This window comes from Mytilus californianus, unplaced genomic scaffold (assembly GCF_021869535.1).
Source record: "Mytilus californianus isolate M0D057914Y unplaced genomic scaffold, xbMytCali1.0.p SCAF_10, whole genome shotgun sequence".
Taxonomy (NCBI): domain Eukaryota; kingdom Metazoa; phylum Mollusca; class Bivalvia; order Mytilida; family Mytilidae; genus Mytilus; species Mytilus californianus.
The window spans coordinates 62,053,211-62,068,300 of NW_026262582.1; the positions used below are offsets into that span (position 1 = coordinate 62,053,211).

Below are 15,090 nucleotides of genomic sequence, written 5' to 3' on the forward strand. Positions count from 1 at the left end.
GCTTTTCATAGAACATCACTTCCTTGCTAGGGAGAGGTTTAGCTAGCTATAAACCCAGGTCTAATACACCGTTTTCTACAAAAGAAACTACTTGTACCAAGTCAGGAATGTGACAATTGTTTTCCATTCATTTGATGTGTAAGAGCTTTTGATTTTTTCCATTTGATAAGGGACTTTCCGTTTTGAATTTTCCTTGAAGTTCGATATTTTTGTTATTTTACCTTTTGCTAACCTTCGGTTCCAAAATTTTCATCATTTTTGCCATTCATTAAATTTTAGTTTCTAGTTTTTTTAAACTGCAATATGGAAAATACCATGTGTATCTAATTAATACATCACAAATCTTCTTATCCAAAAAGTATTGAAATATATCTCCTATTCACTTATAATTTTTAAGGATCTTTCACTCGAGTATTTTGTATAAAAAAAACGTTTCGTTAAATTATTCATTACCATAAAATTGAGAATGGAAATGGGGAATACGTCAAAGAGACAACAACCCGACCAAAGAGCAGACAACAACCCGACCAAAGAGCAGACAACAGCCGAAGGCCACCAATAGGTCTTCAACGCAGCGGGAAAATCACGCACCCGGAGGTGGTCCTCAGCTGGCCCCTAAATAAAATTGTGTACTAGTTCAGTGAAAATGGACGTCACACTAAACTCCAAAACATATAAATGAATCAAAACTAATAAAAAACATACAAGACTAACAAAGGCCAGAGGCTCCTGACAGGCGCAAAAATGTGGCGGGATTAAACATGTTTTGTGAGATCTCAACCCTCCCCCTATACCATCAAGCAAATGTAGAATAAAGAAACACAAAGCAATACGCACTATAAAACTCAGTTTAAAAGAAGTCCGATGTCAGAATAGGTAACAAAAAAAACTAAGCAAAATGACAATGATACAAAAATGAACAAAAGGACTACTAGCAGTTACTGACATGCCAGCTCCAGACCTCAATTAAACTGATTGAAAGATTATGTCTTCATCATATGAAAATCAAGTACAATCCCTCTCGTTAGGGGTTTAGTATCATACCATCATAAAATATATGAGAAGAACATAACCCGTATCATATATTTTTTTTATCACATCGATTTAAAATTTTTCTCTTTCATACATGTATTGGAATGATGTTTTCTTATATAAAGCTGCAATGTATTTTTGTCCTATAACATAATATGATTGATAGCCAACCAGGAGCTTTATGACAATAAAAAAATATATGAACTACGTTTGTCAGCAGTTGTTGTCAGATAATTGGAAATATTTGTAAGATTTCATTTTCAGGATATCTTACAGAATGACTCATTACGTCTTGACTGGGATTTTAAAGCAGCTTTAGTTACAGACCTAGCCAATGTAAAGTATTTTCTTCACTTTTTTAAAGAACGGTATATGGTAATGGGCTTTATATATTTTGCAAAATATTTTGTAAACGCTTTGTAGTTTTCGTTAATTTACTACTACAATAACTTTGAAAAAATGTAGAAGATTCCAAACTATCGAAGGACGATTCAAAAAGCGAAATCTAAAAAATAAATACACGAACAAAACAATATCAAGCAACAGACAGGTATACGAATCACGAACAGACGAAGGAGAGCACAAAAATAGTTATTGGGTAATATGAAGTCCCATCAAAACTTGAAGTGATATCATGCGCTCTGGAATGGTAGATAGGTTATGCCTTCTTTTTGTTCAAATGGTAAAGTCGGTAATAAACCATATTCGATAAGATTCACATTGATTCAGTTAAGGAACATGGAGCACTGTAAAATATGTCTGTGACAAACTGTAAAACACTTGTGCTACCATCAATCGATAAATATGTCATGGCGACATTAAAATGCATGTTATCTGTTTAGGCTGAATATTTGTCTATCTGAGCAGTTTGAATTCTGTTGTAACGTCACTTATTTCAATAAAATGCACATGTAAAATACGAAACTATCACTAAATATATTTATCGCGTCCGAAGCGCTTTAATTGGGTTAACTTTCACTAGAAACGCTCAAAACTAAAAATCCGAAAGCTGGTGATGCATAAATTAGAGAATGAAAAATCTCTGGTCAAAATTACTGCAGAATGTACCGTATTATGAAGCCCTCAGAAGGTGAATAAATATTTTTGACTTGAACAATATTAATGGAACAGTATCTCTTGTTAAAAGGACACAAATGATTCCAACAGTTTTCTTTAGAGAATGGAAATATTTGAAGTTTTTACAACTAAATCTGTATATCGGTATTATGTTCTCTTTTCATGGCACTTTTGGTCAAGAAGATCAAATCAGAATTTTTTTTCAAAAATAGTATGGTCGACATTTTCTTTGTATGTTCACCAAAAGAAAAAGTCCATTACATTTTAATATAATTATAACATTTTGATTATGCATGTAAATATATTCTCCACAATGGTCTTGATTCTAAAATGGCGAATCGTGTTAATCAATCGATGCCTGTTTCCTCTATATGCATGTTTTTATTGTCATATTCAGTTTCAAATGTGCAAGAAAGAAAAGAATGGTTGGCGAGACATGTTAGAATAAGAACACATATATGCACCAGCTAAATGTATGCTATTTCTCAATTGAAGGGGATGTCATACCTACACGATTCACCAATTTTAGTTCACGGTCGACTGAACAGCGATAGATGTATAATCGACAGTAGGTTTGTCCTGAAAATATCTGAGTTTGGTTTGCCATCTATCTTGGGCAGCAATCATCTCGAAAGCGTTGAAAATGAAAAAGGTGAGAATATGTATCATCGATGTTCTGTTTAAATGTTAATCATAAAACTTAGTACTTCCTGAAAAAATATAGAATGAAAATTCATATGAGACTCAAGTACAGACATACGACCAGACATAAATATAGAGGTGAAGCACAATATATATTCATATGCGCGGGAAATGATAACCACGGTAAGAACAATTTACAAATATATTGCATGTTTGCAATGTTTTTAATATTTGTACTCAATGACTGTTTGATAAAGGAAAGCCTCAACCACACTTGTCCTTGCGTTTTCATTCAAGACATTGGCTAAAAAAAAAAGAAAATAAGCATAAGAATTAGATATGCCTAAACAATTCATGAGGTGTTGGATTTGTCACATTTCATTATTATTCATAAAAGTTTGTCTACAACAGCGGTAACTTTATTTTGCCATTAGATATGTTAAATGTGTGTCATAATCATGAATATGTCTGTAGGCAAATAGAATCAAGTATATCTGAAAAAGATCTTACAAGTGTGTTAGGCTCCAAGATTGGCAGGAGATGACTAGAACTTAGCTCATCCTTATTTTCAAATTGCTATAACACAATCTTCAAAATTATTTTGTTGCGTATTAGGACAAAATCATATTGTATGGTACTATCCCTCATGTTTTGTTGAAGAGCAATTCTGTTACCGACAGCCTTAATTTTTTTTAATTTAGTTTCCCGCAAGCTTTGCAACATCTTGAAACTGGTACGCGACACGTTTTAATTTAATTCCAGAATGTATATGGTTTGCCCCAGAATGTTTGAGAGGAGACAAAGTGTCCCAATCGTCAGATGTGTACAGCTTTGCCATGATAATGTTCGAGATTCTGACAAGAATGTCGCCATTTGAAGAGGAAGCGGAGAATGCATCAATCCACGGTAGATAAATGAGTTGCATGATTGTTCAAAATGTGGCTTTAATTTGCTTAGGCAAGATATCTTGATTACCTCCTAGTATTTCATTTAAAATGTTATTTACCTTTAACAAACTTATTGTTTACCATTTCAACAGACGTACGAACTATCATGTTATTAAAAACCAAGACATATCGATGAAGACTTACACGAATACAAAAATTATTTCAACTATTTTTTTCTTTATATTTTATTATATCGTAGATGTTATTCGAAAAATAAAGACAAAGGGCGACAAACCTTTTAGACCATCTCTCCCAGCAATGTCAGATGACGTGCCTAAGATGATTGATTTGATGCAAGCCTGCTGGGATGAAAGTTTATTCAAGCGACCAACGTTTCGTTCAATCAAAAAACAGCTGAAAGAAATTACCGGGTATGTACATTATTCAGTGTGATGACAGAAGTTGATGTGATTTACCGTCATCGTTTTTTTTTACACATATTAACGTTTTATTTCTAAATATATCCTGTATACAATTACCCTGGTTGTCCAGGTAAGGATCCCTGTTTACAAAATGAACCACATATCCAGGGGTAATAGAAGGCTAAAAATGTAGTCCACTTTTTTACTTTGGATTTACAATTACTTTCAAAAATATATCCACATGTTGCTAGAAGCATCTAACTCTATACCAGTCCTGAACTTCAACATAGTAAGTAATTAATAAGATACCCACACAAAAGATGTGCATTGAATGCGACATACATAGTAGGCTAACACTTTTATATCATTTATATATATATGTATATATTAATAAAATCTATAGTCTTCACAAGTCATGAAAACGTTGACTGTCCATGACGTTAAAACACTAAATCCCTGGGATGTGTTTTAGTTGATTTCTGATGCATGATGCATGATTTTTTATTTTTAATTGTTTTTAGCTTTTAACTAGCTTTCAGTAACTGCGAGTACTCTCAAATCGTACTTTCGTGTTAATTTGTATTTTATTTTTGTTATTTAATTTTTACTTATTCAGTGTTATATCTAGCGCCTATTAAAACATTTAAACCCGCTGCATTTGTTTGCACATTGTCCTAAGTCAGGAACCTGATGTTCAGTGGTTGTCGTTTGTTGATGTGGTTCATTAGTGTTTCTCGTTTCTCGTTTTTTATATAGATTAGACCGTTGGTTTTCCTGTTTGAATGGTTTTACACTAGTCAATTTTGGGGCCCTTTATAGTTTGCTGTTCGGTGTGAGCCAAGGCTCCGTGTTGAAGGCCGTACTTTGACCTATAATGGTTTACTTTTAAAAATTGTGACTTGGATGGAGAGTTGTCTCATTGGCACTCATACCACATCTTCTTATATCTATTATATAATAAAAGCATAAAAAATATAATTTCGTTTAGAGTTTATATTACACATATTACACATATTATTTCGAAATTGCTATCATAAGTTTTATTAAATTCAGAAATTAATGCGTGCATTTATTATTTCGAATTATTATTGTGTGAATTGTGTTTGTTTGTAATCATAACCTAGGAATATATTACTTAAGCTGTATTTGGCAAAATCTATCGAAACGCGCGTCAGGCGTACAAACTTTTAAGCCTAGTATCTATGATGAGTTTATCTCCTTAGTTTAAATAGCTTCAACATATGTATTTCTTAATCAACCATTCAATCGTCAACTATCTTTCAAGACTGCTAATTTGTTGTGTTTGTCTGGATTTTCACAGAATATCAGCTAGTCACAACATCCTAGATGCATTATTAAGACGTATGGAACAATACGCTAACAATCTTGAAGAATTAGTAGGACAGAGGACTGAAGCTTTTCTTGAAGAAAAGAAGAAATCTGATCAATTGCTTGAACAATTGTTACCAAAGTAAGTAATAAAAATATACATACAATTGAGAAGTACAATAACTGAATAAAGACGAAATATGTAAACTAAAAATTAGAACGAATCTCGACAACTGACCCAATGCTGTAATAATTTCAATCACATTATATTCATTGAAATGTCAAAACTACCAATTAGTATTTCATTACAGAACAGTAGCTGACAAGTTGAAGAACAACCAGATAGTAGATCCTGAGGCTTATGATAGAGTGACTATATACTTCAGTGATATTGTAGGGTTCACCTCTCTATCTGCAGAGAGTTCACCAATGGAGGTACATTATGCACCACTTGAAATTAAGAAATTAAAATCCAATCCTTGGAATTTCTAAAATTTGATAAGCAATCTACCGATACATTTAATTAATCAATATAGAATAACGTCAATTTACACATAATCTTAAAATGGGGATTTGGTATCCAACTGATTATTCATTTTGTATATCAATTAGCTTTAATAATTAATAAAAATAATTAAACATTATACGGTATATAAAAAGAAATGCAATTTGTAAAGCAGATTAACTGATAATTGATAAAAAAAAAAACCAAAGTTTTTAAGATGTGCCACTGGATTTTAGAGGTTCGCGATCACAGATTACTTTCACAAATGCGTTCATCATAACAGTTTTCTATTAATCAACGCACCAGGGACATTTCAACTTTTTCATACAGTCTTCATCGCCGGTATGTTAGTCTGATATTGTCATTGGCTTTTATACTAACCACTTGATATTAATCTGGAAGCGTTACTTTTCACTCTATTTGAAATTGCGATTGTTCTACTGAACATCGGTATTTCCCCTTGACATTACTTATATTCGGATATGTACTTGAGTTAGCAACACGACGGGTGCCACATGTGAAACCGAAACTACTAACCCTTAAGAGTTCGATCAACCCCGGTTTTTGATGGGGTTTGTGTTGCTCAATCTTTCGTTTTCTGTGTTATGTTTTATATTCTTGTTTGTCTTTTCGTCGTTTTTATTTTTTGGTTGGTTTGTTTTTATTTGACATTTGATTTTCGATGCCCCCTTGGTATCGTCTCTCTCTTGTGCCATTTTGTTTGCAAAATACAAAACTGTGGCCTTACTTAAATACTCTTAAAGTGACAAGACAGACAAACGAGTGATTTCAATAATGTAAAACAGATATATAAAGCACACAAGAGCACAAGTCAGGAACTTCGCCAGTAGTTGTCATATGCCATATCTTATTGTTTTCGTTATTTGGAGAATTTGATTTTGATGGCAAATTGTTTCTATTAAAAATATTCTCAATTTTAAGACTAGGAACTGTTTGGAGCTTGACATATTGTATAGACATCGGTCTTTTGTAGAATACTGTGTGTTGCCATCTAGATATATTTTGGTTATTTCTGTTGTTGGGTTTCTGTCTCATCGACTCCCTCTTCTTTTATTAATACTTACAACGAATGCCTCTTTACTATAGTATATCTGTATATATTAATATTTTTTATTAATACTTACAAAGAATGCCTCTTTACTATAGTATAAAATTGAGAATGGAAATGGGGAATATGTATCTGTATATATTAATATTTTATAGAACAGTAGTCATAATAAGTACTATTTCAGGTTGTGGATCTGTTGAATGATTTGTACTGCGTTTTTGACGCTATTATAGAACGGTATGACGTTTATAAGGTAAGCTATGGATCTAACAATAAACCGTTAGATGTTATATTATTCGAAAGAATATGCATGGAAATAAACACACTCCCATACAATATTTGCTTGTCAAATAATGCTTATTTTGTCCATTCTAAGGGAATTTCATTTGCTTATATAATTTTTAACTGCAGTCCACATATAAATGAACGAATAGAAGTATTCTAATATGACGTCTTTATTTTGCTTTGTAAACAAAGTCGTGTCTATCAGCACAAAATATATTTGACACATGCGCGCAAACTTACTGTTTACATTCTTGTTATTTTCATTTGTATCCTAATAAAATATATACATTTTAGCTGCTTACAGAAAATATATTATATATTGCTATTCAAACAACATATATTTACCCTGCAATCAGTTTTTAAACTTATCAAATATGAAAATTTAATTAACATACTTCATGGGGAGGAGACGGAAACAGTCAAACATTTGTAAGGTATTTTTGTACGCTTCGACCTATAAAAATACCGTTTTTGTCATATTAGAACCGAAATAATTCCTTCAAAAATATTGCCTACCCATGTTAAAATTAGCATAGAGCATGACATGAAAGAATTATTCTTTAATTCATCTATGAAACAGTCGCCAAAAGTAAGCAGACTTGACATCGTGTCTACTTTTTATTTCACAGTCAGATTTACACATAGTGTTTTATTTAATGAATATGTTATGTGTCTCTATTTGTTAGCCAAACAAACCGTAATAAGTTAAACTTTCCCAGCATTATTAACTTTAACAACCGAAGAAAATTTCCTCCGATTGAAGTTTTTTTAAATCAAAGCTGCATATCTATAAATCCATCATGCAACAAATTAACCTTTTGGAAACACTGTTGCTCCTGTTCAAATGTCAGAAAAAAAATGACAAAACTAGCCGATCCAGACATTTTTTTTCTTATATGCAATAGCTTTAGGTATATGAAAACAAATGCAAAGGAAAACTAATACGATTTTATTATCTGATCATTGAAGTATTTCTGAAACATTATCCAATATAAAAGCACTGCATTAATTCAAATACAAAAGACAACTCTTTCTCCAAAACAAAGCCAATTACACTGATATTTGCCTAATCTGCATAAATACTTCTTTACCATTTTGTAGGTTGAAACTATTGGCGATGCCTACATGGTAGTATCTGGTCTTCCTACACGGAATGGCGACGATCATGTTCGTCAGATAGCCATGATGTCACTAGAAATAGTTCAGAATGTTGGAATATTTAAAATTAGACATCTCCCTGAAAAACACCTGCAAGCTAGGATAGGAATTCATACAGGTATATTATTGGCATGTGGAATTTTTTTCCCCCTCCGTGTGAAAAACAACATTCAAGCGTATTTGTCCTCAATGTAAAAGTTAACCTACCAATAAAAAATTTAATTTTAACAACCAGTGAATGTCCATATTTAATCAGAGAAGATACGTTTTAATTCAACATTTACAATTTCCTATAATTTTTTTCCCCTATTCAACATTTTGATAATTTTTTGTGTCTTAAGTTTTTAATGTACGGCTGAGTTTTAATTAGACGAAACACGCGTCTGGCGAAATTATAAGCCTGGTATCTTTGATGAGTTTTTACAACCACTGGGTCGATGTAACGGATGGAGAACGTTTCGTCCCCGATGGTATCAGCAGCCTAGTAGTAAGAGCACATTTCTGTTGACATTAAAGATGACCGAGATTTTATTTTTATTAAAAAATTTACTGTCTATAAAATGTTGAATTATCCGAAACACTATCGATTGCCATAGTCGTATTCGGCACACTTTTTTGCACGGTTTTTATGCTCTTCAACTTCATATTTGATTTGGTCTTCTTATTGTTTCAATTTGAGTGTTACTAATGGGTCTTAGGTAGACGAAACGCACGTCTGGTGTACCATATTATAAGCCTGGTATCCTTGATGATTTTTTTTTGTTTTGGAGACTATTAAAAAGACTATTTTTTTGTTTAGGAGACTATTTTGAAAATGCCTGTACCACGTCAGGAATATGACAGTTGTTGTCCATTCGTTTGATGTGCTTTATCATTTGATTTTTCCATTTGATTAAGGACTTTCCGTTTAGAATTTTCCTCTGAGTTCAGTATTTTTGTGATTTTACTTTTAACTTTGTGTCATTTCGTCGTTTTCCGTTTGTAGGTATCTCCTTATTGCCTTGATTCTTCCGTTGGTTTCTTTCACCTCTGTTTATGCAATGATTACTTCATTCTATGACATTTAATTAACTTATAAAAAATTCCGTTGCAAAAATACAACACAAGACCTTTTATAGGACCAGTATGTGCCGGGGTTGTTGGAACCAAAATGCCGAGATTCTGTTTATTTGGAGATACTGTGAATACTGCTTCAAGAATGGAATCACATGGAGAAGGTATGCAAAAATAAAATATCAATCATTGATAAGCCTCTTGAAATTCAACGCCTGTTCAATTGTTACTAGGTGCCAATCCTGATTTTTGTTGTTGATTGAAAACGTTATACTGAATAAAAGATATTATGATGAAAAGTGTTTAGGTTATTAAATGAATGAAAATGCTTCTCATATGTTTCTCAATTCATCATTTTGTGTTCTATTTCTAACGATCACTCATCAAAAATACTTCTTTTTACTTGTTTTTTCTTCTTATGTCATTAGTGTTGAGAAATAAATGTTTCATAAGAGGTAGGGCCAATTTTTCCTTTATTTATTTCAAAGCAGGGCGTTTTTAAAAGGTCTTTCGATCTTTACTTAAATTCATACTATCAGAGATTCAGGTGTTGACTTTAAGTTCTAACATATTGAATGTGATATTTCTAAACAAATCACAAAATCATTAACGCATGAAACCAGCTCGAAACTTTTTGAAATTTTGAAAGATTATGGAAAATTTCCAGTATGTATATATCCCGAAAATAAAAAGATATGACATCCTACCAAAAATCAAAATTGTGTTGGGTGTAAATTTATGTATTGTCTTTCGTATACAAATCAATTAATGTTAACTGCAACAAAAAATGTATTCTAATTTTCTATTTTTCATTTAAATGTCTTCAACAGCAACATATAGCACTGATCACTAATTTGATATGGAAATATGTAAAACAAAAAAGTTGAAAATTTTTATAACATGAGATGCTCTTCATTGCTCAATTTCGAATAAGATTTGATAACTTTTACGAATACGATTTTGATCCTGTGAGTGAAACCAGAGACATTGTATATATGTCTCTAAGGAAACAAATACAAGGAATTTGCCTTCCCAAAGTTTGTGTAGGTAAATAGAACCACACTAATTCGATCCGGGTAAGAGAGTACATATATCAAGAAATTATACATATTTAAACAAAGTACTTAAATACATAGCTGAACTTTCAAAACAAAATATTTGGATAGTTTTGATTGGCATGAAATAAAGCTTAAGACCTGGAGTCACTGTTGAACTCTAGTTGAATGCTTATTTTGAATGACAAACAAAATATATGAAACTAAAATAGATGAGCATATGTGTTTGTTTCTCTGATCAGAAGTACCTCTTTTTGCACGTGCTAACTTCCGGGAACCAGTGCACTCTTATATGCAATTAAAGGTGTGTTGAAATTTTAAGCACAAGCCAGGGTATTGTTTTGACATGAAATAACTGTCGATTTATTTAAACATATAACTGACTGTGCAGTATGGGTATTACTCAGTGTTGAAGGCCGCACAGTGACCTATAGTTGTTAATTTCTGTGTCATTTGATCTCTTGTGAACTTTGTCTCATTGGCAATCATACCGCATCTTCTTATTTTTATATCTATATAAAATGGCTATGAATGCTGAGAACTGCAGAAATTAACTTTTAAAGCATGAGGCCATGAATTGGTGGTTTTATTCCTATAGGCATGTGACACATGTGAATTGCGTTTTTTTTATTATCTGAACCCGGAAATTATGCTCAAAGGTAAAATTAAAGTGTGAAGAAAAACTAGAGGCTGTGCTGCTCACCTTGGTCTATGTGCATATTAAACAAAGGACAAACATTATAGACAAGAATAGAATTCATGACAAAATTCTCTGTTTTGGTGATGGTGACTTGTTTGTAGATCTTTCTTTACTGAACATTCTTGCTATTTACAATTATCTCTATCTATAATGAACTTGGCCCAGTAATTTCATAGGAAAAGATTTTTGTAAAAGTTTACAAAAATTTACGAAAAATTGACTTTAAAGGGCAATAACTCCAGAAGGGGTCAATTGACAATTTTCATGTTGACTTATTTGTAGAGCTTACTTTGCTGAACAATTTTGCTGTTTACAGTTTATCTCTTATATCTATTATAATATTCAAGATAATCATGATAATAACCAAAAACTGCAAAATTTCCATAAAATTACCAATTCAGGGGCAGCAACCCAACAAGGATTTGTTTGATGCATCTGGAAATTACAGGGCAGATAGATCTTGACCTGATGAACAATTGTACTCCTCTCAGATTTGTTCTAAATGCTTTGGTTTCAGAGATATAAGCCAAAAACTGCATTATACCCTCATGTTTTATTTTTAGCCATGGTGGCCATCTTGGTTGATGGGCGGGGTCATCGGATATATTTCTTAAACTAGATACCCTAAGGATGATTTAAGCCAAGTTTGGTTTTATTTGGCCCAGTAGTTTCAGAGAAGATTTTTGTAAAAGTTAACGGACGACGACGACGGACGCCAAGTGATGAGAAAAGCTCACTTGGCGATTTTTGCCAGGTGAGCTAAAAAAAGAGAGAATATTTCGAAGCAAGTAATCCAAAGGGATTACAATTCATCTGCGATCAAGTTTGACGGACATAAATTAAAACGTTCGTAGAAAACTGCACTTATAACCTTACAATCTAGCAATGGTACGATCAATATTTATGAAAGAATTTTTTTAGTCATAACGTCTGTACTAATGCAAAACAGTAGTCAGGAGAGCACCTAACCAAAATCATAAAATATTCATTTCAGCCATGAAGATACATGTCAGTCCTGAAACAAAGAGTCTGTTAGACAAACATGGCGGTTTTGTGTTAGAGCCTAGGGGAAATATCGAAATAAAGGTAAGTTATTTCAAAATTATACCTATACTGATTTCCAACAAGTAAGCTTAGTCAAACCGACCTTTTAGGCATTATTGGTATATTTGATACCCAGAAAATTTAAACGCTTTCAAATAGCTACACTTAGCTTTAAAAAGTGTACTATGCAGTGCTTCCAGTTAAGGTTGGTACCGTTGACAACTTAAGAACATCGCACTTGATCTCTTTTCAAAAAAGTGTACGTGTGAAATACTAAAGAAATTAAGTAGCAAAGATACCAATGCATAAAATGTTACAGAGAAAAAAAGATTGATCAACAGGAAAAAGTAAAATCACAAAAATACTGAACTCCAAGGAAAATTCTAAACGGAAAGTCCCTAATCAAATGGCAAAATCAAATGATATAACACATCAAATGAATGGACAACAACTATCATATTCCTGACTTGGTACAGGCATTTTCAAATGTAGAAAATGGTGGATTGAACCTGGTTTTATAGCGCTAAACCTCTCACTTGTATGACAGTCGCATCATAAAACCCAATTTAATTAAAATACGGTGTTGTCAGATCCTTGTAGGCGAAGTGTTGATGCAGGATCTGTATTTTAATCAGATTGGATAAAAACCAATGGTGAACTGGAAGAGAGGGACCCCCAGTCATATTCTTTGAGGGTGGTAAAGGGTTATTTTCGTGCAACGTGATCGCCGTTTTTTATTTCATGTTCAACATGTTTTTACTTTTTTAGTTGACGTTCAGTCGTGCAAGACAGGTGCCTCGTTCCACGTGTTCTGCTTATTTAATTTTACGTGCATCGTGAATTTCAAATGCTTATTTTGCGTGCTCGGTATTTTGCAAATAAATTTCAAACACTAGACAGGGATCGTCAAGTAAAAAAAATGATTGAATTTTGGTTTTCGATAAAGCAGAAAGGCCTATGATGTTCCTTTATTTGCATTTTAAAAGTTAAGAAGATCGTTATATACTTTTTTAAAAGCCGTACACCATTTATATCATACATGTGTATACTTAATCCGGAATATTAAGTAAAACAGAGAGTTTTTTATATACAAGAGGACAGTGACTCAGTCACAAAAGGTTTAATCAAAGTTTGTTGTGTATTTTTCGTGCAACGTTCATGACAGAAATTATTTCACGTTCAACGTGAAATTATGTCTTATTTCACGTTTTTTCCGTGCAAGCACCCCCCTTAACCATCCTCTTCTTTGCATGGTTGTCATTTGTTCATGTCTGCCATATTTGTATTTCGTATATTGTATTATGAATTATGCCGTTAGTTTTCTCGTTTGAATTGTTTCACATTTTTATGTCGGTGAATTTTATAGCTTACTATACGGTATGCGTTTTTCTCCTTGGTAAACTATAATTGCTAATATCCACATCCTTTGAACTGTGGTGGATACTCGTCTCATTTGCAACCATACCATGCCTTCTTCTTCATGACATATAACATACTAGTATCTAAAATCGTCAGCCTTGCTCATTTCAATAACTGTATATCATAATCATGTCAGCTTTGTTGTATTGACAGCAGGCTTCGGGTAATTGTAATCATTAATCAGCTGTAATCAATTACAACTTTTCAAGTAATCATTGTAATCATTAATCAGCCAAAAATCTGATTACATTTAATTTAATTTAATCAACTTCTTTTCAAAATACCTTGTAATCCTGATTACTTTTTGATTACATTCTGATTACAATGAAAACAATTCTCAAATTGTGTTTATGGTCAATATATAACTTGTTTAAATAATTTTGTTTACTTTAAGCATTTTAATTAAGATATTATGAAATATGGACATACATGAAATTTGATACAACAAAATTTTATTTTAATGATCCTTTTTAATAAAACTTTTGTGAGGACATCATTACAGTTAGAAATGATTTGTGTAGCAAGTGAAACTCACTGGTATATAAATTTAGTTTCTCATTCCAAAAGCCTTTGACAAAAATATGCTCAAGACTGGCCATATGCATAGTGAGTTCATATCAGCATTTTTGACTAAATATGTGTAGTGAATTAGTAAATTTACATTGTGAAAAGGGGACCAGATATGTAAAGTAAAGTTATTATTTAATAACATATCAAATAAAATCCTTCCTCAAAAAATGCTACAGTTATAACCTTTATTTATTAACACCATTCAAATAGGTTATTTTGAAATTCATTGTAATCAGATGTAATCATTATTACTTGCCAATGTAATCATTAATTCAATTTAATTGTACAATTGACAAAGTAATTGTAATTTAAATCAGTTACATTGAAAGTAATCAGACCCATCTCCAATTGACAGGTCTTTAAAATATGCTTGTTTCATTAAAGATATTCTCATCTAGGTTATTGAAACTATTTCTATTGTTTTTATTTTATGTCTTTGTTTGCAGGGTAAAGGGTTGATGACAACACATTGGCTTATCAGGGAGATTAGAGAAAGTCAGGTCATCCCAAATCATGATCTAACAAAATACGATCCAAAGATCGTTATCACTGATGATGAAAGTGTGGAAATGCAGCCTCAATTTCTCAACATTGCAACGACTTCAAAACCATTAGAAGAAGATCAAAGATCTATATTCAACGGAATCATATAAGCAAACGGCAGCTCTTACTGGAACATTTATGCTTAAATATGTTTTGATTAACTATAAAGAAACCATTTTTTGTTATCATAGAAACTCAAATAGTGTTTAAGCAGTGGTTTTAGGATTTTCATACTTTCAGTATGTGTACAGATGTATAGACGAATGTTATTTATTTGTCTACATAATTATGCATCCCTTT

At 32.2% G+C, this 15,090-nt stretch overlaps 1 protein-coding gene across 1 annotated transcript; it reads left to right on the forward strand.

Moving 5' to 3' along the window:
* The first annotated feature begins 2,834 nt into the window (after positions 1–2,834).
* LOC127719124 (atrial natriuretic peptide receptor 1-like) lies at positions 2,835–15,003 on the forward strand. Its single transcript, XM_052225148.1, has 10 exons — positions 2,835–2,934; positions 3,514–3,657; positions 3,898–4,069; positions 5,382–5,531; positions 5,701–5,824; positions 7,148–7,216; positions 8,350–8,524; positions 9,525–9,623; positions 12,209–12,300; positions 14,694–15,003. The coding sequence occupies exons 1-10, from the start codon at positions 2,835–2,837 to the stop codon at positions 14,898–14,900; spliced, it is 1,332 nt and encodes a 443-aa protein (XP_052081108.1). The 3' UTR covers positions 14,901–15,003.
* Positions 15,004–15,090: the final 87 nt, after the last annotated feature.

Coding starts and splice junctions, on each gene's coding strand:
- LOC127719124 (XM_052225148.1), top strand. CDS start 2,835: ATGAAAATTCATATGAGACTCAAGTACAGACATACGACCAGACATAAA. Junction 4,070..5,381: donor CAGCTGAAAGAAATTACCGG/GTATGTACATTA, acceptor GGATTTTCACAG/AATATCAGCTAGTCACAACA. Junction 5,532..5,700: donor CTTGAACAATTGTTACCAAA/GTAAGTAATAAA, acceptor ATTTCATTACAG/AACAGTAGCTGACAAGTTGA.